This window comes from Mesoplodon mirus (assembly GCF_964341445.2).
Source record: "Mesoplodon mirus genome assembly, chromosome: 18".
In the NCBI taxonomy this organism is placed as follows: domain Eukaryota; kingdom Metazoa; phylum Chordata; class Mammalia; order Artiodactyla; family Ziphiidae; genus Mesoplodon; species Mesoplodon mirus.
Genome location: NC_138994.1, coordinates 3386629 through 3413821, shown reverse-complemented (window position 1 = coordinate 3413821; position 27193 = coordinate 3386629). Strand labels below are relative to the sequence as shown.

The window sequence follows — 27193 nt, the reverse complement described above, 5'->3', positions numbered from 1 at the left end:
GCAGGCCGACCCCAGGATCTCCCGGGGTCCCAGGGGGCAGTGGGCAGGTGCGGTTAATCCACACTCTCCGGCAAGCAAGTTAGATGCCTCCTCCCCAGCCCTCCCCTGCACACAGTGAGAAGAGCAGGCGGGCTGACCACACGGCGACACACACGGGGCAGGAGAGTGGCAGCAGGTGATTAGAAGAGACAGGGGGGTCCTCTCTGCCATCCCCACCCCCCATGTCCTCTGACCCCCCTCCCCAGCCTGCCTCTTGCAGCTAGGGGTGCTGCGGTATGCCTCTGTCAGAGACGGAAGCAGTCAAAATACTGAGGGCGGGTCACCCACAGGTGGCAGGAGTTAGTGGCTCGAGCCAAGAAGGGACTGGCCGTGCCTTTGGCCCTGGACTCCTCCGCTCTGATAAGGCCAGAGGCCTGGAAGCAGGACTTAGGGGCTGAGTAGCCAGGGGCTCTGATTTCAGAAGCAGGAAGAGCCAGCCCTTGGAGGCGGCTGAGACAGGAGCTATAGATATACAGAGGCTTCCGGGGTGGCATCCCTGGTGTCCGGAGACACTGGGTCCCACTACCAGCAAGCCTCCCCCACCCAGATAACCAGAAGTGGCCGAACTCGGCACAGGGAGAAAGCCACAGAGCGTGGGGGACTGCAGGAGGGCAGCCATGCAGTGCCCAGACTTCCTGGCAAGAGGGACCGGACGTGGCTCCACCAAGTGCCTCCTTCCTCCTGAGAAGGGGCTTCTGGATGGGACGTGGGTGGGGGTAAGTTGTGAACAACTGTGGGTAACGGGCATGTCAGGGTGAGGTCCTCACGGCCCCGGACCGTCCTGCCTGCCCCTCGCGCCTGCCCAGCCTTCTTATAATCACCCGCCGCTGTTAGTGACCGAGGCCGCGATGCCACACTGTACCCGTTAAATCTCCAACAGGTCCGCTGGAGGAGGGAAGTGGAGGAGGAGGGGAGGGGCAGGATCCAGGGGAGGGGGGGAGAGCACAGGGAGAAGAGGGGGGAGGGGGGAAGGGGTGCAAGGAGAAAAGGAAGAAAAATTAAAAAGAGGAACGCGCCCAGGACACGGCCCACGAGAAATAAAAAGCTCAGGAAAGCAATCGGTGAAAACAAAGCTCCCACCCAGCCCGGCGTGGGCACGGCTGAGTGGCGGAGGAGGCGGCACACAGGCAGGCTGGGCCTCCCCAGAGAGGCAGGAGGTCCCACCACAGCCCAGTCCAGCGGCGCGGGCAGGAGCAGGGAAGCTGGGCCCCTGGCCAGCCATCTGGGACCCTCGGGAATGCGGATCCCACCCCCTCCCCACCCCTTCCCAGGCCCCTGCTCTCACCTGAGCCTGGCTCACCAGGGGGCACCGTCCTGCCAATGTTAGGCAGGAGGTACTCGATGCTTGGCACTGACTGAGGCTCCTTGTCGTCCACAGGGGTCTGCGAACAGAAGGAGGGTCAGCCGGCACAGCCTCAGTTGTCTGACTGCAGACCCGACGGAACGGGGAACCCTGAGGACGGGGCGCGGGTCTCCTCCATCAGACCGGGGCTCACCCGTGCAGGGAATGTCTCCTGCATCAGCCAGGCACTCGAGTGCAGGTCCTACGTGTCCCCCATTGGACTGTTTTGTGCCTTCCCCCACACCTTGGTTGAACCCCAAAGGCCGGAGCTGTGACTCCCTCATCAGACTGGACCTTCCTAAGCCCACTATCCTCCTCGTAAGATTGGAGGACAGATTTATGTATCTCCTGTGTACCCTTAGCTCTGGGCAGGAAGAGCACCTGCACAGGGCCTGAGGCTTTAGAGGGCCCACTCTGGCCCTCATCTGCCTGCACCTTCCCCATGGGGGAGGGGGAGTCTGTGGGACCAACAGGCCTGGGATCTCCCTGCTTAAGTGACCCTGAGTGGTCTTCCAAGGTCTGCTTGGGCTTCTTTGCCAGGTCTGTCCTCCTGAGGACAAACCATGCTACACTGTGCACACCATTAGGCCTAGAGTTGCTGAGGGGTACCTATGTGTGAAAGTACAGACCAGGTGTCAGGAAACCACTGCCTTTGGGCTAAGTCCGCCTAATACCTGTTTTTATAAATAAAGTTTTATTGGAACACACACACACAAAGAAGATTGGAGGACAGAGTCTGCCTTTGCTACTGGACTAAGTTTCCTTAGGGCAAGGCCTCTATCTCCCCCTCAGACTGGGGCTCACGAAGGTGAGGGCTGTTGTCTCCCATCAGATTGGAGGCTCCGGAGGAGAGGCTTATGTTCCTTCCATCAGACTGGGATGTCCCAAGGGCAGGGACCTTCCCCTGCTCCCACCTGGGACGGGGGCCCACCGTCGACCAGACCCCGCCCCACGGGCCCTCCGCATCACTCACTCTCTCTCCCTTGTCCTCGCTGTCGCTGAAGAACCAGTCTGACTGCAGAGGAGACAAAAGGAATTGATGGAATCAGCGTGGGAAGGAGCTGAGGGAAGACAGGGAGACGCGGGCTCCCAACCTGCTCAGTTCAGAGGACCCACTCAGGCACCTGATGGAAAAGTTTGGACCCCAGTGTGGAAAGGAAATGCAGCCTGGAGTGGGAGAAGGCCTGAGCACAGATGGATGACTGGCTCAGGGAGAGCTTCTCTTTGCCTGTTTTTGTTTGTTTGTTTTTTTTTGCGGTACACAGGCCTCTCACTGTTGTGGCCTCTCCCGTTGCGGAGCACAGGCTTCGGACGCGCAGGCTCAGCGGCCATGGCTCACGGGCCCAGCCGCTCCGCAGCACGTGGGATGTGGGATCTTCCCGGACCGGGGCACGAACGTGTGTCCCCTGCATCGGCAGGCGGACTCTCAACCACTGCGCCACCAGGGAAGCCCTCTTTGCCTGTTTTTCACTAAACACAGCCCACACTGCACATCACCTGAAGCGAGGGGGAAGCAGCGCCATCTAGTGCCAGCCAGGTCCACTGCAGGGACAAGGCCAGCCCCGGTGGCTGCAGCTGCTTGTACCCGACACCTGCCTAGGCTCCACACTGACAACAGGGGTGGAACCCCCCCGCCCCACCCCGGAAAAGGCACGCGCCTAGAGGGAGGTGTTAGGAGGTTCCCTGAGGGGCAGGCAGGCAAGGTTTTCTCATAAATGCCAAACAGAATAGAAAATAAAGTAATAATCCCACTCAAATATATTTTGTGAAATTTGAGAATCTTGAAGATAAAACTAAAAGTTTTCTGAGGAACAAAAACAGATTGCTTGGGCTTCCCTGGTGGCGCAGTGGTTGAGAGTCCACCTGCCGATGTAGGGGACGCGGGTTCGTGCCTCGGTCCGGGAAGATCCCACATGCCGCGGAGCGGCTGGGCCCGTGAGCCATGGCCGCTGAGCTTGCGCGTCTGGAGCCTGTGCTCCGCAGCGGGAGAGGCCACAGCAGTGAGAGGCCTGCGTACCGCAAAAAAAAAAAACAAAAAAAAAAAACCAGATTGCTTACACGTGAACAAGTATCAGCTTTAACTAGAACTTTCAGCAGCAACAGACACAAGAAGACAAGGAAGTAATATTTTTGATGTGTTTCTGAATTACAAGTGCGGGGATTTTGAACCTAGAACTTTATACCTTGCTAAACTCTCATTTAAATTTGAGTGTGAAATAAAGCTACTCTAAGACATCAGAAAGTTTGCTACACGAAGACTCTCTTAACCGAGTACATGAGCAAGTAAAGAAATGAATCCAGGATGGAACAAGAAGTTCTAAGAAGTAAGGATGGATAATAGCGTAGAAAAGTCAACTGTTATCAGACTAAGCAATGATGCACACACACATGTACAAACACAAAGTATACCCATGACAATCTGGAATTCAAATTCAGAGGGAGAAACCAGTGACAGGCGAAAGTACACTAAGGTACTTAGCTTTTAGATGTGGTGGAAGGAAGATGTGGATACTGATAAGCTTTAGAAATTGATAGTAAAAATTAAACATAACTACAGGCTTTTGCAATTTTATCATTCAACGTAAGTATGGGTTTTATAAATTATACAAGTTTTATATCAGGAAAATAAAATGAACCCATCCAAAGCAAGGTAGAAAAGACCAAAAAAAGGAAATAACATGAAAATATAGTAAACAGAAAATGACATTTAAGATGGCAGAAATAAGCCCTGACAGGGACTTCCCTGGGGGCGCAATGGTTAAGAATCTGCCTGCCAATGCAGGGGACACGGGTTCGAGCCCTGGTCTGGAAAGAACCCACATGCCTCAGAGCAACTAAGCCCGTGCGCCACAACTACTGAGCCCATGCGCCACAGCTACTGAAGCCCGTGTGCCTAGAGCCCATGCTCCGCAACAAGAGAAGCCACCGCAATGAGAAGTCCGTGCACCACAACGAAGAGTAGCCCCCGCTCTACACAACTAGAGAAGGCCTGTGTGCGGCAACAAATGCAATGCAGCCAAAAATTAAATAAATAAATAAGTCCTGACAGTACAGAAATTACAAAAAAGTCAATGAGCTAAGCTCACTAATTGAAAGTTAAAACACACAGAATGTTATATATATTTAAGGATAGCCTTATACTTAAAATTAGCATCTAGAAGGTGGATTGAAAATACACACATTAACCTATCAGAGTGGTAGTTATTGGGGGGTGGGCAGAGTGGGCTTTGGAAGGAGGCGGGGAAACCAGGAGACTTGCAAGGTTGATTATGACCTTGGGCCATGAACCTCAATTATTATTCATCATAATCAGGCATATGATTAACTCAAATAAGACAGAAGAGAAACAAGAGACAGAAGAGAAAAAAGAGAGAGAGGATGAGGGAGAGATGCAGGATCTGGAGTCAGCTTCGGGCTCAAGTCCACATCGGGTAAATTACCTCTCTATTTACTTATCTTTAAAATGGGCATAATGTATGAGTATCTACTTCTAAAACTGTGGTGAGGATTAAAATAAAATACCGTATGGCTGTTATCTAACAGACAGGAAATAAATAACAAGTGTTGGCAAGGATGTGGAGAAAAGGGAACCCTCCTACACTGTTGGTGGGAATGTAAATTGGTGCAGCCACTATGGGAAACAGTATGGAGGGTCCTCAAAAAATTAAAAATAGAACTACCATAGGACCCAGCAAATCCACTTCTGGGTATTTATCCGAAGGAAACAAAAACACTAACTTGAAAACATACATGCGTCCCCATGTTCGTTGTAGCATTATTCACCATAGCCAAGACATGGACGCAACCTATGTGTCCATCGATGGATGAATGGATAAAGAAAATGTGCGTATACTGTATGTGTGTGTATACAGTATACATTCTGTGTATACACTCTGTGCGTGTATACACTCTGTCTCTGTGTGTGTATACAGAGAGACAAACACTGTATGATCTCACTTATATGTGGCATAAGAAACCCCCAAATTATCCAAGTTCATAGGTGCAGACAACAGACTGGTGGTTGCCAGAGGTGAGGGGGTGGAGAGTGGCTGAGATGAGTGAAGGCACTCAAAAGGCACAAACTCCCAGTTATAAAACAAGCAAGTCCTGGGGATGTAACGTACAGCATGGTGACTACAGCTAATAACACTGTACTGTGTATTTGAAAGGTGCAAAGAGAGTAGATCTTGAAAGTTCTCATCACGAGAAAAAAGAACTTGTCACTGTGTGTGATGACGGATGTTAACTAGACTATAGTCTATACAAATATTGAATCATTATGTTATACACCTGAAACTAATATGTTGTATGTCAATTACATCTCAATTTAAAAAAACAAAAAAGAAATACCATATGTAAAACATTTAGTACAACACATTAATGTATAATAAATGTTAGCTATTATTATTATTAATTTTTGTGTGTGTGTGTGTGGTACACGGGCCTCTCACTGTTGTGGCCTCTCCCGTTGCGGAGCACAGGCTCCGGACGCACAGGCTCAGCGGCCATGGCTCACGGGCCTGCCGCTCCGCGGCATGTGGGATCTTCCCGGACCGGGGCACGAACCCACGTCCCCTGCATCGGCAGGCAGACTCTCAAGCACTGCGCCACCAGGGAAGCCCAATGTTAGCTATTATTAATAAAAGGTGCAGTCCCCAGAGACAGGCTGACCAGAGGGAGCCCTAAGAAGCCAGCCTCTAACTCAGGTTTGAGGGAACCTAAAAGTGCTCTGGGAACCTGGAAGTCTACAGGAAGCTTCCGGGTGGCCCATGGTTCTCTGGAAGAATCCATGCTAGCTCATGCCACCCTGCTTTTGCCCATGCTGTTCCCTCTGCCTGGAACGTTCGTTCTCCCTTCTCTGCCTGGCTAAATTCTTTGTGTCTTTCAAAAACTCCCTGACTATAGTCCCAGCTCTACACCCAGGGCTGGGTTGGGTCTTTCTAAGGGGCTTCCCTGGACACAGTCCAGAGCATGAAGAAGTGATGTCTTCAGAGCAGGGCCTGAGTTCCATTCATCTCTGTGTTCCCAGCACCTGCATTTGTATCTGGCATGGAATGACGATGTTGGTGATGATGATAGTTAACTTTTTTCTTTTTTTTTTTTGGTGGTGGTGGGGGTGGCACGCCGTGCAGCTTGTGGGATCTTAGTTCCCCAACCAGGGATCGAACCTGGGCCCCTGGCAGTGAGAGTGTGGAGTCCTAACCACTGGACCGCCAGGGAATTCCAGTAGCTAACTCTTATATAACACTACCTGCCAGGCACCATCTTAAATGCCTTACAGATAACAACTCATGCAACCCTCACAATAACATTGTGAGGTAAGTACTATTATTATCTCCACTTTACAGGTGAGGAAATGGAGGCACAAAAAGAATAAGTACTTGTCCAGGGTCCCACAGCATATAAGGAGCAGGGCCAGGGTTCAACCTCAGGCAGGCTGGCTCCAGAGGCAGTGACGGGAACCTCCACACCAGTGCTTCTCAACTGGGGCGACTCTGCCCCCCGAGGGGGCATTTGGCAATGTCCAGAGACATTTTCAATTGTCACAAGTGGAAGGATGCTCCTGGTATCTGGCCAAGAGATGCTACTAAACATGCTGTAAGCCACAGGACAGACCCCAACAAAGAAGAATGATCTGGCCCCAAAGGTCACTAGTGCCAGGCCGAGAAACCCCAGGGTACACATAGTAGGAATCACCACGTGTGCCGAGTGAACAAATGAACAAATGCCTTGGCAGGGTCTTTGTTTGGGTTCCAATTGACTTAGTAAACATGAGTATGAGCTGGCTGCTGACCTGCTGATGAGCAGCTGGACAGCCGGGCTTGCTCATCTCCACTCTGCCATCACCTTGCTGTGTGACCCCGGGCAAGTCACTGCTCCTCTTTATCCCTCAGTTTCCACCCTCTGGACAATGCAAGGTCAGCTCTGCTGCCTTAAGGCCCCTTCCAGCTCTGCTGCCCAAGAGTTCCACAGAAACCAGGAGTCCTAGGCAGGGAGGCCAGGTGATGGGTGCAGCTGAAACTCCCAGCAGGAGGTCATGTCGCCCATGAACTCCAACCGTCCACTGACTGGCCAGGGGCTCAGAGCCAGAGCCAGAGCAGTCTCTGTCACAAGTCCCACCCTGCCTGAGCTCGTGACTACACGGATCCCTGGCTACAGAGCCTCTTAGGTGGGAGGGCTCAGTGGGCTCAGCGTGAACTGAGGGGGTAGCTCATTCCCTCGACAGTAGTCCAGGGCTGATTATGTTCTAATGGTTGCATGCTCAGTTAGTTCCCAGGAAGGAACCCCTCAGTGGGAAAGCCCAGACTGGCAGAACCTCAACAGCAATTCATTCATTCATTCATTCAACAAACACTGAGTGTTCGCCATGTGCCAGGCTCTAGGCTTCATGCTGGGATTACACCTATGAAGGAGACTGATGTGCTCCATATCCCCCGACCCTGCCCAGAGAAGGAGCCGCCGTTGGCTGGGGACTTCCCCCGGGACCCTAAGGGAGGGTAAGTGGACACACTTTGGGCCTTCCTTCTCCCTGAAGACTGCTGTTCCCGACATCCCAGCTGACCATAGGCCTTGGGCTTCCTGGGACTTCACTAGGAGCCAGGGCTTCACTCCTAGCTTCACTAGGAGCCTCTCTTCCCCACTGCCCCCCAAAAAGCATACATTCATGGGGACCCCGACAGCTCCCTGTTGGTTTGGGGAGCTGAACTTTTCCAAGAGAGATAGGCTTCCCCAGACCAAGGCCACATCAGGATCCCTGACATTGCTTACCAGCCCTGGCCTCCCCGACAGCTCTGGAGCGGGCCTCTGGGCTGGTGGTCCCAATGTTAGAGTGCGAACACGCCTCGACATACCCTCTTATGGCTCAGAGCCCTGACACGTGGTGAAGGAAGGAAACAAGCAGACAAGGCCAGCCAGCATGACCAAAGTCCACCCATGGCCTCACCTGGCTAACTCTGACCAATCTCCCTCACTCCAAAGCCCCCAGGAGTCAGACCTCCCAGTTGGTTGGGGAGTAAAGCACAGGCGTTGGTCAGACAGTCCTGGCTTAAAATCCTGGGGCTGCTACTTATTAGCTGTGCGACCTTGAGCAAATCACTTTGCCTCTCTGAGTCCCCCAGTTTCCTCATCTGTAAAATGGGAGTAACGTGACCTGGTTTCCCTTCCCTAAAGTGTCTATGAGGTGGGGGAGGCTGAGGTTTCGCTTCCCTTGACCAGCTGCCAATCTTATTTCTCCTGGCAGGAGTGTTCTGGCTCCATTCTTTGTGGACTAGACCACAGGCCACACCAAGATCTGGAAATGGAAAATTCTATGATTCATAAAAACATCCTCGAGGGCCCCAGAAGGGGGTGGTGCTGCCCTGAGTTTGGCTCTGGAAAACCAAGGTCTCTTGCGCCCTCTGCTGGCCACTCTGGGTTCTCAACCCGTGGTGGATAACAATAAGAATTCTTAGAAACACCAGGCTCTTGGGGCCTCCAGGCAGCCGTGAGAGGAAGGTGACCAGCCCAAGACACACTGATCATGCAGCCAGGATCCTGCCCCAGCCCATCATCCGCCCTGCGACATCCGCCTCCCCCTATCCCGGGCCTCACCATTTTCTCCCTGAAGCCTCAAGTGGGCCTGCAGGGAGAGCAATCTCCCTACCTCTGCACCTGTCTGCCCGTTTCTGCCAGGACACCTCTCCTGGGGGCCACCTTCTGAAGGCATCCCTTCTTTCACCCCTCCTGCCCTCCAACCTGGCAGCACCTTTCCCTGACCTTCCTCCTCCCTCCGACCCTCACATGCATCTTGGAAGCTCAGGGCCTCCTGATTCTCCTGCTGGGGATGCAATATCCCGGAAAGACAGGGATTCAGGACCCATTCCCGTCTGGCCTTAAAATGCAGCCTACTGCTTCTGAAGGACATCCACCATCTCAGCAGCATTTTATTCAGCTGCCTCATCCTTCCCTGAGCACATCCACCCAGGCAAGTGGGAGCCAGGTGCCCAGGGGGACTTGGGCCAGGGCAGCTGCTTACATGCTGGATCAGCGTCTCTACAATCTTGTAGCGGTCAGGCATGTGGGTCACCATGTCCGCCATGTTGTCCTCGGACGTCCTCACCAGCGTTGGCCCGAAGACTAGGGCCAGGTTCCGGGGCTCCATCTGGGCAGGGGAGGGAAGCGGATCAGCGTCAACACCCCTGTGAGCTCTGACTTCCAGCACCCCAGGCCTCCCTCACTCTGGGCCCTCAGGCCCCCAGCCCGACCCCATCCTGAGCTGACCCTGGCTTAGGGGCCGGATGCTTCCTTGCTGGGCATGGAGGTGCCTGGTAAGTAGAGAACAGGCCAGCTTTCAGCCCCACTCACCCCAGTCCCGGCACTCATGGGCAGTTCCCCACCTGCACACCCACACTATGCTTGCTCGCAGTGGGAGAAGCCAGAGTGAGGACCCATTGGAAGTTCCAAGGGTGTTTTAGGACCCGGGAGAAATCCTATACCTCCCCTCATTTCCCCCACACCTCCACCGCAGAATCAGAAGACATAAGGGGTTTGCTTAGGAAAAGGCAACACAAGGGATCTGAGTTAGATCAGAGCATAGATCTCCATCAGACCCAGGGGTCTGAGGCTCTCTGCCTCAGAGGGAAGACCCTCAGAAATTCAGGAGATGGCTCTCCAGGGAGAAGCACTGGCCAGTATGCAGGGAAGGGGTGGGGACACAACAACCCTTAAGAAGGAGGGCGTGGCCAGAGGGGTGTGAGATTATCTAACCTGGAGGAGCTCAGAATAGGCTGAGGAGGGACTTCCCTGGTGGCACAGCGGTTAAGAATCCGCCTGCCAGTGCAGGGGACACGGGTTCAAGCCCTGGTCTGGGAAGATCCCACACGCCACGGAGCAACTAAGCCCGTGCGCCCCAACTACTGAGCCCACGTGCCACAACTACTAAAGCCTGCGCACCTAGAGCCCGTGCTCTGCTACAGGAGAAGCCACCGCAAGGAGGAGCCCGCGCACCACAACAAAGAGTAGCCCCCGCTCGATGCAACTAGAGGAAGCCTGCGCGCAGCAACAAAGACCCAACGCAGCCAAAAATAAAATATAAATAAATAAATTTATTAAAAAAAAAAAAAAAAGAATATTCTGAGGAGACCCCGGTAGGCTTCCCTCCCCCACACTTCACATCAGGGCCTCCACCCACCTTGTTTTTCTCCGAGTGGTCAGCTATGGTCTTCAGATGGCTCACGAGGAATTTGAGTGTTTCATAGTAATGTCCTGGGAGATCCCGGATCTGGGTGGGAGAAAGAAGGGGCGTGGGACCGGGGTGTGATGACCTCTGCCTCCCCACCATACCCCAAAGGGGCTCCGCTGCCATATCTCAGCGGGTCTGGAATCCACCCTCTAACTGCCCCCCTTTGTATAGATGGAGAAACTGAGGCCCTGAGGGGAGAAGGGCTTGCTGAGGTCACAGAGGGAAGTGGTGGCACTGGGCTCGGGCTCCTGGGGCAGTGGTGCTCGCCCCGTGCAGTCTGCCCTTTGCCCAGCAGCACCCCTCTCCTTACCAGCTTCCGCAGAGTCTGCATCCGCTCCCTCGAATCTTCAATGCGATTGGCCTCGATGAAGTCATTGTATTTGTCTAGAACACAGTGAGAACTCTTTAGAGAGGTGGGCCTCCTCAGCCGGGAGGTCAGTGTTTTGTGCCGAGGCTGTTCCAGTTCGGGGGGGACTCTGTGGCCTTGTGTTCATGTGACCAAACCCACCACGGCTGCCCTCAGGTGCGCAGCTGACCTGGGATAGCCCAGGTGTGTTCGTTTGGGAAGAAATTCGATCTCAGCTGCCTAATGATCCTGGAAAAGGGGTCCCTGCCCCAGCCTCCAGGACAAGGACACCACAAGGTTGGAAGAGAAAAGAGTTTACCTAGAAAGAGGGAGGGGTCTTTCAGCCTCCAAATACCCTTCCCCCTCTGTGTCAGCGTTCCCCCAACTCCCTTCAGAAAAAGTCCATGGGAAACTTTAAAAAATGGGATGTGTTGGGCTCCCCTGGTGGCGCAGTGGTTGAGAGTCCGGCTGCCGATGCAAGGGACATGGGTTCGTGCCCCGGTCCGGGAAGATCCCACATGTCGCGGAGCGGCTGGGCCCGTGAGCCATGGCCGCTGAGCCTGCGCGTCCGGAGCCTGTGCTCCGCAACGGGAGAGGCCACAACAGTGAGAGGCCCGTGTACCGCAAAAAAAAAAAAAATAATAATAAAATAAAAATAAAAACCTCTATTAAAAAAAAAATGGGATGTGTTAAGTTTATCCTAAACTTCATCTGGAAGAATGATGAGGGAGGACTTGCCCTGTTAGATACTGAAATATACTAAAAACAGCACAGCTAAGGCAGGTGATGAAGGTTCAGGACAGATAAAGGCAGCACTTCAAGTCAGTTATCTTGTTGGGAAAATAAATCCATTTCTAGCTCACGTAATACACAAATAAATTCAAGTGCATGAGAGAGCCAAAAACAAAAGTTATTAAAATATTGGGGAAAAATAAGAAAATACTTTTATAATCATAAGGCATTCTTAAACATGAGATACAGAATCCATTAACGGTTCACAGCTTGCCTATACATAAAGTAACTGTTTTCAATTTCCGTACTGAAAAGTTAAAAGGCAATGGCAGACCAAGAGCAAATATTTACAAAAACGAATAAAGGGTTAATATCCATAATGTACAAAGAGCTTGTCTCCTACAAATCAATAGGAAAAAAGACCAAGAACCCAGTAGCAAAATGGGCACATAGTCTGAACGAGCAGCTACAGAGGAAACGGTACAGGCCGATAAACTAATGAAAAGATAGTTAATCTCTTAGTAACGACAGAAATGAAAATGGTAACAATAGTGAGATGCCGTGTTCTCTCTCCGATCAGCAAAAGTTTAAAATATTAATAACATCCAGTGCCGATGGGGATGTAAGGAAGCAAAATCCCTTACGCTTCTACTGGGAGTGTGAACTACGACCGCCTCCCCAGAGTACAACTCTTTCAAAATGTTTTCCAGGACTTTAACCCAGCAATTCCACGTCTGCGAATCCACCTCCGGGACCCTGGTCCAGGTGTGCAGGAACGTAGTCAAGGAAAGTCACTGTAACACGTTTCGAAATAGCAAAAATGCGAAGACAGCCTAAATAGCTAGCAGTAGGGGAGTGATCAGACAAATTACAGTCTATTCAGGCCATGAAAAACTATGTGGTTGATTTAAAAGAAGAATGGGGTAGAGCTCTTTGTACTGACACGAATGAATCTCAAAATCATAAGCCTCCTTCTGTTAAGAACTCAAGCAGCGGTGTGCTGGAGCCGCTCGCCCGCATGGGCTTCTGACAGCCAGCTGTGTTTGGCTTTCATGTTGGTGACAGCAAATCGGGAGCTTGAAATCAGCCGTGGTGGGAGTATTTATACCACGGAAACTGGAAAATGCTACACATCACGGCTTTTTCCCCTTGAGAGCCGGATGTGAAACACTTACCAGTGCGCCACTGAACCCGCCCAACCTCAAGCCCTACATATGCGAGTGTGTGTTTGTCACACGTGTAAGAGGGTCTGGAAGGAAACGCAATGCACTGTTAATCAGCAGCTCAGCAAATGGTCAAGAGCTGGGCTCTGGAGCCAGATGCCTGGGGCTGAACCCTGGCTCTGACACTTACAACCTCTGTGACCTTGGGCAAGTCACTTAACCTCTCTGTGCCGTAGTTTCCTCATCTATAGAGGGGAAATAATAGTACCTACCTCATGGAGTGGTAGGGAGTAGTGCCTGGCACATAGTAAATGCTCAGAAAGTGTTAGGATAACCTCTGCGGACAGGGAATGGGAGGATGACGGGGACCCTTGTGTTTACTTGATGCGTATCTGTACTACCTAAGTTTTTTACAAGCATGTGTTTCTTTTGTATTAAAACAAAAACCCCAAAAGTAAAACCAACACACCCAATTTAAAAAGTGGTCAGGATGCGGCCTAGACAGGTATTCCCTCCTCCTCCCGTCCTCCACTTCCACCCCCGACTCACCATCGGTGAAAAGAGGCTCAGGCAGCTTTCGGAAGAAGGACTTCAGCAGGCTGCTGATCACGTTGAGGTCTTGCCAGCGCTGGGGAGGGGCAATGACATCAGGCCACAGGTAGGGCCCCGCCCAGGTGCCCAAGCCTCCACGCCCCCAGGTTCAGAGCCAGCCAGGCCCCGCCCAGGTGCCCACACCTCCATGCCGGTCCAGCCCTAGAGCCCAGGCCGGCCGCGGCTCGGGCCCTCCCTGGGATCCACTCATAGCCAGCTCTCCCCAGACCAGGACTGTCTGGGCTAAGAAGACTCATCACAGTAGAACAGAGTCCCCAGCTAGGTCCTAGCCCCTCCACCACCTGGCCCCAGCACCCCCCTGCTCCAGCCAGCCCGGTGGGCTCGGACATTTGTCCATGCAGAGAAAGGGGCAGGTCCCTTCCCTGGTGCAGGCACTGTGGGGGACAGAGGTGAGCAAAACCCAGCCCCGCCCGAGCCTGCCCACTGGACCTCCATTAGGCCTGCTGGTGCCAACTCCTGCTTCCCAGCGCCCCCCACTTAGGGGAGTCATCCTCGGACCCCTCTCCTCATCCACGACGCAGCTCACGTTCATGCCTGGTGGCTTCCTGCCTCAGGCCCTTTGCACGGGCTGGTTCCCTCCACTAGAACTCGCCTCCCCTTGCCCTTCACATGACTGGCTCCTTCCGAATCTAAACATCTTCGGAGAGGCCTCCCCTGACCCGACCATCGCCCGCCATCACCACTGCCTGCCATCTGTAGCACAGACCTGACTTTTTTTCCTTCTGTGGCACTTACCGCAGTTGATCATTACCGTATGCATTAGTTTCCTTGCTCCTGCCTGTTTCCCTGGAGGATCTGTAAGCCACATGAGGGGCAGGGATCCTGTCTGTTTTATTCCCACTGCGTTCCTATCACCTAGCCAGCCCTATTAGCCTGGCACTTAAATGGTCTAAATCGTGAATTCTCAACCAGGGCGACTCAGCCCTCAGGGACATTTAGCAGTGTGTGGAACCGTTTGGTTTTCACAAGTGGGGGGTGCCACTGGCATCTAGTGGCCAGAGGCCAGGGATACTTCTAAACTTCCTCCAGTGCACAGGATAACCTCTCACAAAAAAGAATTATTCTGCCCAAAGGGTCAAGGTTGAGAAACTCTTCTAAATAAATGGTTGTGGAATACAAGAATGAATACAAGAATGGCCAGCTCAGTGTCTCTCCTGTCCACCAGGGGGCACCATCAGCCTGCACAAAGTCAAGGATAACTCCCTTGAAAGGAACTGCTCAGAATAACTCATGTCCAGAAAGCAACAGAAGACCCCCAACAAAGACACACAACTCAACACTATACACACTCATTACCATGGGTCCACAGCTGAATGCCAAACCACCCACAGGCTCAATGGGAACGCTTAATTTCTAGCACTCCCCATGACAAATGACACAAACTGATGTCTGAGACAAAATCACACACCCAACACACAGGGCACAGCCCCACCCCGGTCCCTCCTCTCCCTGGATGAGGCCCAGCTAATGTGCACACCCGGTGTGGGCTCCTGCCCACCTCCCCCACTGCCTCCTGGCCCTCATGCGGAGGCTCTGCTCATCTCCCAGCTGCCAGACCCAAGGCCTTGCCCTGTCCTTCTGTTTTTCTTTCCCCCCATTGGAGAAGAATTTATCAAGGCTAAAGACTGGAAACAACTGAAATGCTTAACTACTAAAGAATACGTAAATTATTTGTGGTATATCTGTTATCATGAAATAGAAAGAGCAATAAAAAATATATGAGGGCTTCCCTGGTGGCACAGTGGTTGAGAGTCCGCCTGCCGATGCAGGGGACGCGGGTTCGTGCCCTGGTCCAGGAACATCCCACATGCCGCGGAGCGGCTGGGCCCGTGAGCCATGGCCACTGAGCCTGCGCGTCCGGAGCCTGTGCTCCACAATGGGAGAGGCCACAACAGTGAGAGGCCCACGTACCGCAAAAAAAAAAAAAAAAAAAAAAATATATATATATATATATATATATATATATATATGAACTCTAGATTTTTCAACAAAAGATGAATTTCACAAACAAATTATGGATGGCGATAATGCCATTTTTGCTGTTGTCTTGTTGTTGTTACTTACTCCACCTTTATTGCAGTATAATTAACAGATAAAAATTGTATATATTTAAGATATACAATGTGATTGATTTGATAAATCTATACCCTGTGTAATGATTCACACAATCAAGCTGATTAAAATACTTATCACCTCACATAGTTACCTTTTATTTGGTGGTGGGAATACTTAAGGTCTAACAGCTTAGCAAATTTCAGGTATACAATATTTAACTATAGTCACCATGCTGTACATTAGATCCCCCAATTGCCCTGTCCCTCTTGACCCCTCCTATGCCTAAGCACCTGCCCCCCATCCCCAGCCTCACCTGAGCTGCCCTCTCCTTCCGTCCCACTCAGAGCCTGGCCCTTGCAGTCCCCATGCCCACCCTCTCCCCAGAGGGCAGCTCCGTCGGTCGTCTCACCTCTGTGCCCCAGTGTGACCCCACGCCCACTCCCCAATTCACCCTCGGTCTACTGCCTGATTATGCATCACCCCCATGTGGGTGACTTACCACCACTCCAAGTCCAATGCAGTCCCTACCTGACACATCCTCCCTCTCCTGCCCTACTCCCCTGGTCTGCCAGGGACAGATACCACCAGCCTGCAGCTCAAACTTCTGGCTCTTCCCTACCCCTCCTTCCTCCCTCTCATGCAGCCAACTCCTAGAGCTGCTCCCATCCTCCTTACCCCCGCCCCCTGGGACCACCAAGACCTCCTGACCCCTCCCACCATATCGGTAATTTCTTCCCTAGATGCCCTGCTCTGGGCCTCCCTCGTTCGTATCCATTAGGCATAAGCTAAAGCACTACTTCCTCAAACCCTGCTCTGTTATGCCTCTCCAGCTGAGGAACCATCAAAGGCTCCCTATTGTCCATTGGCTCAAGGTCAAAGGCTTTAGTGAAGCCATCAAAAGCCCTGTGTCCCCTGCCCTGGGCCTCACCCTCTCCACTGCCAAGCCCAGGAGGTGGGTCCGTTCTCTGTCCTGACACTCAGACCCTTCTCTGGGATTTTGGAAAATGCTATCACCCGCTGCCTGGACTGCCTTCCTCTTCACCTGCCCCAGTCCCCAGCATCCTCTCCTTCCTCATCAAACAATCTGGTCCTTGATGAGAACCAGCTTTTTCTCTTGTCCACTATTTCACGCGTACTCATCTTGTCTCCCCAGCTCCTTCCCAAGGACAGGAAGACTATCTCACATTTTCACAGACAGCTTCAGAGTACTGTTGACTCATGGGACTTCACTGTCCAGATCCATGGTTTTCCAAAACATCTTTTCCAGCAGAGCGCTTTTTGTCAAGTGAAATGATACATGAAAACCCAATGTGAAGAAAACCAACATAAAAAAGCAGACAGAGCAAAGCAGGTTACTCTAGTTCAAGTAAGGATGGGGGGTCTTGGCCTCCCACAGCACCTCTGGGGAACCTTAGGGTTCTGGGAAACACTGGCCCTGCTGCAAACTCTTTTGTTTTGTTGAAATATTTATTTGGATATTTTCCCCAGTTTTACTGAGATATAATTGACATATAACCTGCTGCAAACTCTAAACTCTTTTTTTTTTTTTTTTTTGGCTTAAGCAACAGAAATTTCTTTTCTCACAACTCTGGAGGCTGGGAAATCTAAGAACAAGGTGCCGGCCCATTCAGTTTTTGATGAGGGCTCCCTTCCTGGTTTGCAGGCAGTCACCTTCTTGCTGTGTCCTTACAAGATGGAGCAGGTGAGGCAGGGAGCTCTCTGGGGTCTCCTTTCACAAGGACACTAATCCTATCGTACCAGGGCCCTGACTTTATGACTTCATTTAACCTTAGTTATCTCCTAATCGGCCCTATCTCCAAATACACTCATCTTGGGAGTTAGGGCTTCAACGTATAAATTTTGGGAGGACACGATTCAGTTCACAGCACAAGAGAAAGAAGAGATGATTGTTAGAGCAGAATTTTGGAGGAATCCAGAATTCTCCAAAAGAGGATTGTGAACACTGTTTAGAGATATTAACATTTCTCTCTATAGCAGAAATGATGAGTTGTAGTGAAAGTACGGAAACATTTTTAGACAGGACAGACATTTTGGGGGTCTGCATTAGACGGCCTAGATCTTCTTTGGAATGCTGCACTCTACGTCCTTGGTCTGCTGTTATCCACTTTTCAGAGTTATTTGATAGTTACTTTATATGTTCTGTCCAGGATTTTTAAATGTAATCAGTAGGAAAGATTGGACGGAGTGTGCTTGCTCTATCTACACTGGAACCAGAGCCCCGGTATGTAATTTTTTATTCCTGCTCTAAACACATCTTTTTTTAAAATTGAGGTCTAGTTGATGTACAGTATTATATAAGTTTCAGGGGTACAGCATAGTGATTCACAATTTGTTTTTGTTTTTGTGGTACGCGGGCCTCTCACTGCTGTGGCCTCTCCCGTTGCGGAGCACAGGCTCCGGACGCGCAGGCCCAGCGGCCATGGCTCACGGGCCCAGCCGCTCCGCAGCATGTGGGATCTTCCCGGACCGGGGCACGAACCCATGTCCCCTGCATTGGCAGGCGGACTCTCAACCACTGCGCCACCAGGGAAGTCTGTGATTCACAATTTTTAAAGGTTATATTCCATTTATAGTTACTATAACCTGCTGCAAACTTGTGTGGTTGTCAGATCCCTTCACGAGCTGCTCTTGTCTCATCTGATCAGCCACCCACGTTGCTGGCCGCTCCAGCAAACACCATATACTCCCCTTCTAACCAGGTGTCTGCAAACCTTGGCCTGTAGGTCAAATCCAGCCAACGACCTGTTTTTGTGTGGCCCTTGAGCTAAGAATGGGTCTTGCATCTTTAAAAGATTGTGAAGAAAAAGAAGGAAGAGAAGGAAGAGGATAAGGAAGAGGAGGGTTTGCAACAGACCATGTGGTAACCAAAGCCCTGGAATACTTGTTACCTGGCCCTTTACAGAGAAGGTATGGTGACTGCCGGCAAACCTTAGGGGCCCACGTCTTTCCCCAGGCTGTTCTCTCTGCCTGGAGTGCCCTTTCCTGGCTTTCGCTGGCTTTTCATGGACTCTATTCATCCTCAAGGCCCAAAAAACTGTCCCCTGCCAGCCTCTGTCTCTGGGCTCTCAGGCCATGGCTGTTGCTCGGGTGATGCCCCTCCCCACGGCTGGCCTGCAAAGGCAGGTTGCGTCTTGCCCACCTTGGGGCCCTGACCCAGTGCCAGGCACACCACAGGGTACAATGAACACAACAGACACCACCACATTGGCCCCTCTTCCATAGACCGATGCCCCCCAGTCGCACTCACCTCATCCTGCAAGTTGATGTCCCCGGGGCCACGGTTGAGCTGCTCCTGCAGGCTGGACACCACTGCGTTGTTGCCTGGCACCCGGTAAATGCCCGTGGACTCCAGCCCCCGTGCCTCCACAATGCGACAGCATGCAGCCACGATCAGGGGGACACGCTGGGGACACAACAGGGCAGGGGTGTTAAGAAGAGTAAGAACAGCATTCTCTGGGAGAAAATACTTGCAAATGATATGACCGACTGATAAGGGATTAATAGCCAACACACATAAACAGCTCATACAACTCAACATCAAAAATACAAACGACCTGGGAATTCCCTGCTGGTCCAGTGGTTAGGACTCTGCACTTCCACTGCTGGGGCCCAGGTTCGATCCCTGGTCAGGGAACTAAGATCCCACAAGCCGCGAGACACGACCAAAAAAAAAAAAAAAAACAAAAAAAAAACAAAGACCCGATTAAAAAAATGGGCAGAAGAACTGAATAGACATTTTTCCAAAGAGGAAATGCAGATGGCCAAGAGGCACGTGAAAAGATGCTCAGCATCGCCAGTCATCAGGGAAATGCAAATCAAAACCACAATGAGGTATCAGTTCACACCTGTCAGAATGGCTGTCATCAAAAAGGCCACAAATAGCAAATGTTGGTGAGGATGTGGAGAAAAGGGAACCCTCGTACACTGTCGGTGGGAATGTAAATTGGTGCAGCCACTGTGGAAAACAGTATGGAGGTTTCTCAAAAAAACTAAAAATAGAGCTATCATATGACCCAGAAATTCCACTCCTCGGTATATATCCGAAAGAAACAAAAACACTAATTCGAAAAGATACATGCACCCCAGTGTTCACAGCAATACTATTTACAATTGCCAAGATATGGAAGCAAACTAAATGTCCATCAAAGATGAATGGATAAAGGAGATGTGATGTATATAGATATCTATATATATACACAATGGAATACTACTCAGTCATAAAAAAGAATGAAATTTTGCCATTTGCAGCAACATGGATGGACTTGGAGGGCATTATGCTACGTGAAATAAGTCAGAGAGAAAAAGACAAATACTGTATGATATCATTTATACGTGGAATCTAAAAAATAAAACAAACTAGTGAATATAACAAAAAAGAAGCAGACTCACAGATATAGAGAACAAACTAGTGGTTACCAGTGGGGAGAGGGGAAGGGGGAGGGGAAATATAGGGCTAGGGAATTAAGAGGTACAAACTATTAGGTAGAAAATAAGCTACAAGGATATACTGTACAACACATGGAATATTAGCCAATATTTTATAATAACTATAAATGGAGTATAACCTTTAAAAACTGTGAATCACTACATTGTACACCTGTAACTTATATAATATTGTACAGCCACTACACTTCAATAGAAGAAAAAAAGAACAGCATTCTCCACCAGTGGGCCAGAGGTAGGGAGGACAAGATGGGGGCGGTGGAAGGCCAGAGCCCCAGGGGTTCTGGTGGTTACTAAGGCTCTCACTGTCTCCGGTCTGGGAGCAGACATCGCACCAAAGCCTCGCCATGGTCTGAGAAGGAGCACCAGCTGGGAGTCAGGGATTCTGGGTTCTGTCTCAACTCTGCTGCTCCCTCGCAGGGCTGCTTCCCCAGCTGTGTCTGTAAGACGCAGTGGAGAGCTGGCTCCAAAGTCCCTTGCAGCTCTGACCCTCGGGGCCTCGGTCTCCCCACTTCCCTGCTGGCTCTGGAGCACGGCGGGAACCCACCTGGTTCTCTGTGGCTGGCTGGCACTCCTCCAGTCGGACCCCAAATGCCCTGGGGGCTGCCTTCTTGTTCTTCTTGATGATGTTGATGCCCCAGGGGGTTTTGGCGGTGGAGACACTGTCATCTGGGGTTGGGGAAGGCAGAGAGAGGCAGGGTGAGCTGGGGGCCCGGGGAGGGGCAGCCACCACACTAGGTCACACACACTCACACACCGCATTCACACACTGGACGTATGGGGACTCCGTCAGAGAAGCAACTGGGATGCTGAGGACTGATGGCAAATTATAATATCCCAGCAGAGAAGGCCAAAGAGATGAGGGTGTCTACCCTGGAGGAGAGAGGCCTCAGAGTAATATAAGGATTTCTGTATGGCTAAAACAACAAGGTGGGAGCCATAGATTCTGGTACAGCTGAAGGAAGAACTTTCAAATGGCCAAAAGTGTGTGAAGATGGAAAAGGCTGCCTGCAGAGAGGATGAGGCTCCTGCTCCTGAAGGGACTCAAACAGAGACCGGAGGACCACACAGCTGGGATGTCATGGAGGGAAATCAGGCTCCGGGCCCTTCCAGCCCCGAGACCCTGAGGGCCCCCGGACCCTCAAAGGCATGCACACATGGGCAGACACACGAGGATAACCGTGGCACACACCTACAGGCACACACACCGCCTGACACACACACACAAGCCCTCCGCTCCCATGCAGACCCACAGGTTGACCCACCCTCCCCACGCATGGGTGCACACCACCCCCTTAGCAGCCACCTTCCTACCCTTGCTCCCTGCAGGCTGGTCCTGAGTCCTGAGGCCACGCGCCGTACTCTGTTTGAGGAACTCAGACTTGAGGCCCCCCAGGCCACGAGAGCCTTTGGGGGAGGAATCAGCTTTGGGCCCAGAGCTATGGCTGTGTGGGAAGAGGGGAGAGGTCTTCACTGGGGTGACCCAGCACGCCACCTGCCCTGGCCTCCCACCTCCTCGGACCTCCCCTCCATCCCGTCCATGCCCTTCTGGGGACTGGAGGCCTCAATGCCCCTGCCACTCTCCCTGCCCCCAGCAGAAGGCAATTCAGGGGCCACCCTCAGGTCTGAAGGTGGGCCAGGAGGACGACCTCTGCCCAAGGTGTCTCCCACCCCATGGCCAGGACTGCTCCATGAGGGCTGGGCCTCACCTCACTTTGCGATAATCATTAAGCTTCTTGCTGATCAGAGCTTGGTTGGCACAGCCGGGGTCCTGGAGGAGGCGGAAGAGAAAGCAGACCCCATCAGTGCCCATGGCCAGCCCACCCAGGCCTTCTCCGTGGCCCCTGCCTCGGCCTCACCTCCCCTCTCCTCCACCTGCCAGCTGAGGGGTACAGACCCTGGAGCGAGAAAGACCAGGGCTGGACTCCCGAGCACCCCCTCACCAGCTATGTGACCTTGGGCAATCCACTTAGCCTCTCCGAGCCTCAGTCTCCTCAGCAGTAACATGGGGAGACAACATGGCAACCTCAGGGTTAGGGTGTGGAATTATGCACGTAGCACTCGTCACAGTCCTGGCGAGGCACAGATGAGGTGCCCCATGAGGGGCCGCTACTGCAATAATGAAGGTGACTTGGGACCCTCAGGGAGTGCCTGTCGGGGACAGCCCAGCCAGGCCCCCCAGAAAAGGGCCCCGAATTTCAGGTGCTTTCCTCCTTGCAGTGAGGAACGACAATGTCCTGGGGAGGCAGAACCTGGTTCAGTGAGATGGTGTCCTCAGCGTGCACTAGCAACCCTCTACCTGTGGCCAGAGCAGCTGCACGTCTGGACCAGGGCCCAAGCCACACCATCCTCTTGGCAGAGGCCAGCCGCCAAGCCCGGGACCCCCACATAACTCTGTGCGAGTGTCCAGAGGCACCTGGCGGAGGGGGTGGGCGGAGGCAGAAAGCCCAGCCCAGGCTCCTAGTGTGCAGCTGCAGCTGCCCAGGAGGGGGCGTCATTTAAAAATGCTCCTGGAGTCCCTGCCAAAGCCCTTGGCTCAGCCCCTGCTGCCTGCTGCCAAAGGCCAATCCTCTTGGCCTCCTCCCAAGGTCAATGTGTTTGTGCCCCTGCAGACAGGCCAGCCCTGTCAGAGGGGCCAGCCACAGTTTTGGCCCAGGGGCACCCCTTTCTGTAATAATTCCATAGGAGACCCCCGCCTCCCAAACCTCCAGCAAGAGGCTGAGGTTGGCCGGGAGCTGACCTCTCTGTGCCAGGGCCTGCCCAAGGCGGTCGTAACGATGATGATAACAATTACTGTCATTCCTACAGCTATTACTGCTCCTGCCAGTCACGGAACACTAAAGGCGCCAGGTCCTCTGTGAACCACTGCCCCAAGCATCGCCTCTTCACACCAAACCCTTGGAGGGCACAGTTGCAAGGGGTACTCCTGTCAGCCCATTTTCTGCAGGAGGGGACTGAGGCTCAGAGCGGTGAAGGGAGGATCCCGGCAGGTGAGAGGCGCCCGGGACCTGCCCTGCCCTCCCTGGCCCGGCTGGGGCTGGGTCGGGCCCTCACCTCGCCCTCGGCCCTGCTGTTCTCTCGGATCGCTCTGATCCAGCCCAGCATGTCATCCCGGTCCTCAGCCTGAAAGAGATATTCACAGAAGTCAGCGGTGGTCAGCCGGAACACGTGCCTCCTCTTGGTCTCGCTGTAGGAGATGTCCACCAGGCAGGAGCCGATGCAGACGGGCGCCGCCTCGTCCTCACCTGCGACGGCCGCCGCCGCCCCCGCCGCCGCCGGCCCGGGCTCCCGCCGCTCCTTGCTCAGCGAGAGCGAGCGCGCCCGCAGCGCGGCGTACACCCGCTTCCACTGGCGCAGGCCGCCGCCCGCTTTCTGCAGGGAGACACGGGGAGAGGGGGAGAGAGGGGAGGGGGAGGGGGTGAGAGGCCAGGCCTGCCCTCCTCCCCGCCCCCAGAGCCCAAGGGGGCCCTAGGCGCTGCAGACAGTGGACAGCAGCAGGGACCCTACCCCACTGGCCGCCGGGAGCCCCCTGCGCCACTCCCGCCGGCACCTGGGGCAGCCTCCTGCCCACAGTCCCCCAAGTCTCTCAGCCCCTCACCGGCCTGGACACCCGTACCCGTCGTTCTCAGTCCCCGCAGAGGGTCCCCAACCTTCTCTTTAACGCTCCTCTGCCGTTGGCAATGCCCCAGAGAACCAGCAGGGGGCTCCAGAGGGCCATCGGGCCCCCCACCAAACATGATCCACCTTACATAAAATCCTCCTAAGCCATTCCTGGTCCACATACTGCTTCCCTCCGGGCGAAGCTAGTCAAAAGTTGTCAACCACACTTGCTCTCCCCGCTTCTTTGCCTCTCACTCAAGACTCCACTCAGTATCCCCTTCCTGGGAAGCTGCTCGCCAGGTCACCCAGCCGCCATGTTGCCAAAGCCAGTGGCAGTGTCTGCGCACTTCTCAGCCCTTTGCTTAGCCTCTTGGTGGCATATGACCCAGCTAGTGGTCACTTCTTCCGTCTCCAAACTCTCTCTTGGCACCCAGGACCCTACGGTTCGTGGTTTTCCTCCTCACTCCGCTGGCTCCTTCTCTGGTCCCCTCCATCCAACATCCTGTACACCAGCGGTTCTCAACCAGCGCGTAGAGCCGCCAGGGGACATTTATTTGTCTGAAGACATTTTCAGTGGTCGCACCTGGGGAGATGCTATGGCATCTAGTGGGTAGAGGCCAAGGATGCTGCTAAACGTGTCGGATGCCCAGGACAGCCCCACAGCAAAGAATCATCTGGTCCAAAATGTCAACAGTGCTGAGGCTGACGGTCCCTGCCCTAAAGGAAGCGGAGCTCCAGAACGTCATCCTCGGCCCTCCTCCTCCTGCACGCCTCCCCCGTGATGCCATCCACACCCATGGCTTTAAATCCTGTCTGTCTGCTGATGGTGATGCCCAGATGTACCCCTGGCTCAGCATCTCCCCCGAGCCACACTCCGGTACCTCCAACTGTGTGCTCGGTGTCTCCATTTGCATGCCCCACGGGGACTGCAGGCGCTGCTCGCTGCTCGCTCACTACGGGGCCCTTGATTTTCCCCATCAAACCTGTTCTCCACCCCCACCTCCATCTTTTCCAGCTCAGTAAATCCACCCAGTTGCCCAGAAACTTGGGAGCTGCCCTTGACTCCTCCTCATTCTTCACCCCTGACATCCCACCCGTCAGGAAATCACAACTGTTCTGCTTCCAAAATATCACCTGTCTCCATCTTTCCTGCCACCACCTTGCCCACACCATCAACACCTCTTGCCTGGACCACTGCACGAACCTTCCCAGGCTCCACTCTCCTTCCTGCAACCTATTCTCCACGCAGCAGCTGAAGTGACCATTTGAAAATGTACACGAAGTCCTGTCTCTCCCCTGCTTAGTGCCCTCTCATGGCTTCCCGTCGCCCTTGGAATCAAATCTAAGCTCTTCTGTGATCTGGTCCCTGCCTCTCCTAACCCATCCCTCTTTCTTTCTCACGATGTCGAGACACAGGGGGCTTTTCCAGTGAACAAGCCAAGCCTTTCCTTTCCCGGGGCCTTTGCACGTGCTATTCCTTCTGCCCAGAGCCCCTTCTCTTGCTTCTTCACGTGGCTGCTTCCTTCTCGCCCTTAAGGTCTGAGCGCAAGGTCATCAACATCACCTCCTCAGCGAGGCCGCCTCTAAGCATTTTCCCCCTAACGGCAGCTCCCCGCTTCCTCCCAACTTAAAGGCAATCACATCGCCCTGTTCATATTCCCTGAGTGCCCACTGCAGTCTCAGGTTACCGGCTGTGGGTGGCTTTCTCCAGTACAGGGAAAGCTCCTGGCGCAGGGAGCTCGTCTGCCCTCTCACCTCCATACTCCAGGGCCTAGAGCCATGCTGGCACAGGGTAAGTGCTCATCAATATTTACTGAATAAATGAATTAATCGGCCTCGGAACACCCTGCAGGCGGGGGTTCCATCTCCCCCATCAGATCAAGGGCTCCTTTCCTCTGGCTCACGGCCCACCTACGACTCCACACCCAGCCCAGGCTTCTATCTTCAGAGCAAACCAGATGAGGAGACTTCATGGCTGGCAGGTGAACACAGCCACGTCTGGCCATGAGCCCTGCCCATCATCACATACCTGCTGGACCCAGGCAGGGACGTTCAGAGGAGACAATAGGGCCCTCCAGGAGAAGTTTAGTGTCCGAGTGAGGTGGTGACAAGGGTGGCCCCTTTGAGACTGAACCAGCTAGGCGACCTTGGAGAAGTCAGGCCCCCTCCCCTAGCATCAGTATGCCCTACCGGTAAAAACAAGAGGTGAGCCAGCTGGTCTCCAAGTCGCATCCAGCTCAAATGCTGGGTCTGTGGCTGCAGGGATGGGTCATACCCACCCACGCCCTCCTCCGCCTGACAGTCAGTGGTCTCCAAAAGAGACTGGGAGCTGGGGGCGGGGAGAGGCTGGACTTGCTGAAGCAGACAACATCTGGCTGGCGATCAGGACCCTGGACAGACCGAGAGACCAGATGGGAGTGGAGAGCCCTCTCCTTTAGAACCGATCAGTGAGCAGGAAGGGGCCAGGTCCTCTCCCTGCCCAGGAGACACTGCAGCTGGGCTGCCAGAGGCCACCCAGAGCTGGGGGCAGGCGATGTGGCAGGCAGAAGTCAGCAGTTGTCACCAGGCCCTCTGAAGGGCTCAAGCCTTGGGCTGGAAGTCTTTGTCCACACCTGGCTCCTCCTCCTTGGTCTCCGTCCCCCACGTCCTCCCGAGGCCCGGCCGTCTCTTGCTTTCTCCCTCAGCGTTCCCGCGCCTGTGGCTGCAGGTGCTTGTGTCCTCTCTGATGGACAAATGCCCTCCCCAGGTGGACCTCCCTCCCAATGCCACACCCTCAGAGCCTCTGTTGCCAGGACACCTCCACAGAAGTATGCGCCAGGGCCCTCGGACTCCATAGGCCCCAAAGGAACCTCTTGGCTTCCTCTCCCCAAACCTGCCCCTCCGGTGCCCTGTGGCTCCAGGAAGGGTCCCACCCCTCACTGACCCCACAGCCCAAGCTGGGACCCCAGGAACCTCCACCATCTTCCCTCACCTCCCAGCCCTCAGCCCGCCCAGGCTCTCCTTACCCCTGAATCTCTCTAAGTTGTCCCCTCCCCTTGGTCCCACTCCCCTCGCTCACCTGGACAGCAGCAATGGCCTTGTCTCCTCCTGTCACAGATGCAACACTTGCCTCCTGGGCTCACACCTCCCACCCCCCACCCTTTAAATGCCTGCAAAGGCTCACCCTGAGCGATGCGCCCGCGCCCAGGCGCCGAACACCCCACCCGGCTTCCATCTCTTGCCCTGGCTCTCAGCTGCCCAGCACCCACTGCCACCCTTCTCCTAGCTGTGCAGGAGGGCATCTCCCCTGTCAGACCACACCCCCACCTCCCTGCTTTGTGGACTCCCACACACCCTTCACAGCCTTCCAGACACCCCCTCCCACCCTGCTGAGGTCAGGGTCATATGCTACCATATGCCGCTTCCCTGAACTCCCCCATCACAGCAGTCAAGCACTGGTAACTGGTAAGCAACAAATGCTTTCTCTGCCCAGCCTGAACCCCAGCAGGGCAGGACTGGCCTGGCTCCCTCACCACTGAATCCCCAGAACCTCAACGGAGAATTGGAGCAGGGTAGGCTGTTCATCATTATCCGCAGGCTGGACGAGGGCACAGATGAGTACCGGTCCTGCTTGGACTACA

The 27193-nt window shown here is 53.5% G+C and overlaps 1 protein-coding gene across 7 annotated transcripts in view; it reads right to left on the bottom strand.

Annotated features, from left to right (window-relative positions):
* Positions 1 to 27193, bottom strand: part of ARHGAP23 (Rho GTPase activating protein 23) — an 83374-nt gene that overhangs the window by 7902 nt on the left and 48279 nt on the right. For all 7 annotated transcript variants that reach the window (XM_082605449.1, XM_082605448.1, XM_082605452.1 and 4 more), the window contains 11 exons: positions 23028 to 23345; positions 21683 to 21744; positions 21288 to 21418; positions 20521 to 20642; positions 18778 to 18933; positions 13392 to 13470; positions 10912 to 10985; positions 10551 to 10640; positions 9396 to 9521; positions 2355 to 2396; positions 1325 to 1421 (listed from right to left, as the gene is read on the bottom strand). In XM_082605449.1, the coding sequence (XP_082461575.1) occupies positions 1325 to 1421; positions 2355 to 2396; positions 9396 to 9521; positions 10551 to 10640; positions 10912 to 10985; positions 13392 to 13470; positions 18778 to 18933; positions 20521 to 20642; positions 21288 to 21418; positions 21683 to 21744; positions 23028 to 23345 (1297 nt within the window). The remainder of the gene's footprint in view (positions 1 to 1324; positions 1422 to 2354; positions 2397 to 9395; positions 9522 to 10550; positions 10641 to 10911; positions 10986 to 13391; positions 13471 to 18777; positions 18934 to 20520; positions 20643 to 21287; positions 21419 to 21682; positions 21745 to 23027; positions 23346 to 27193) is intronic.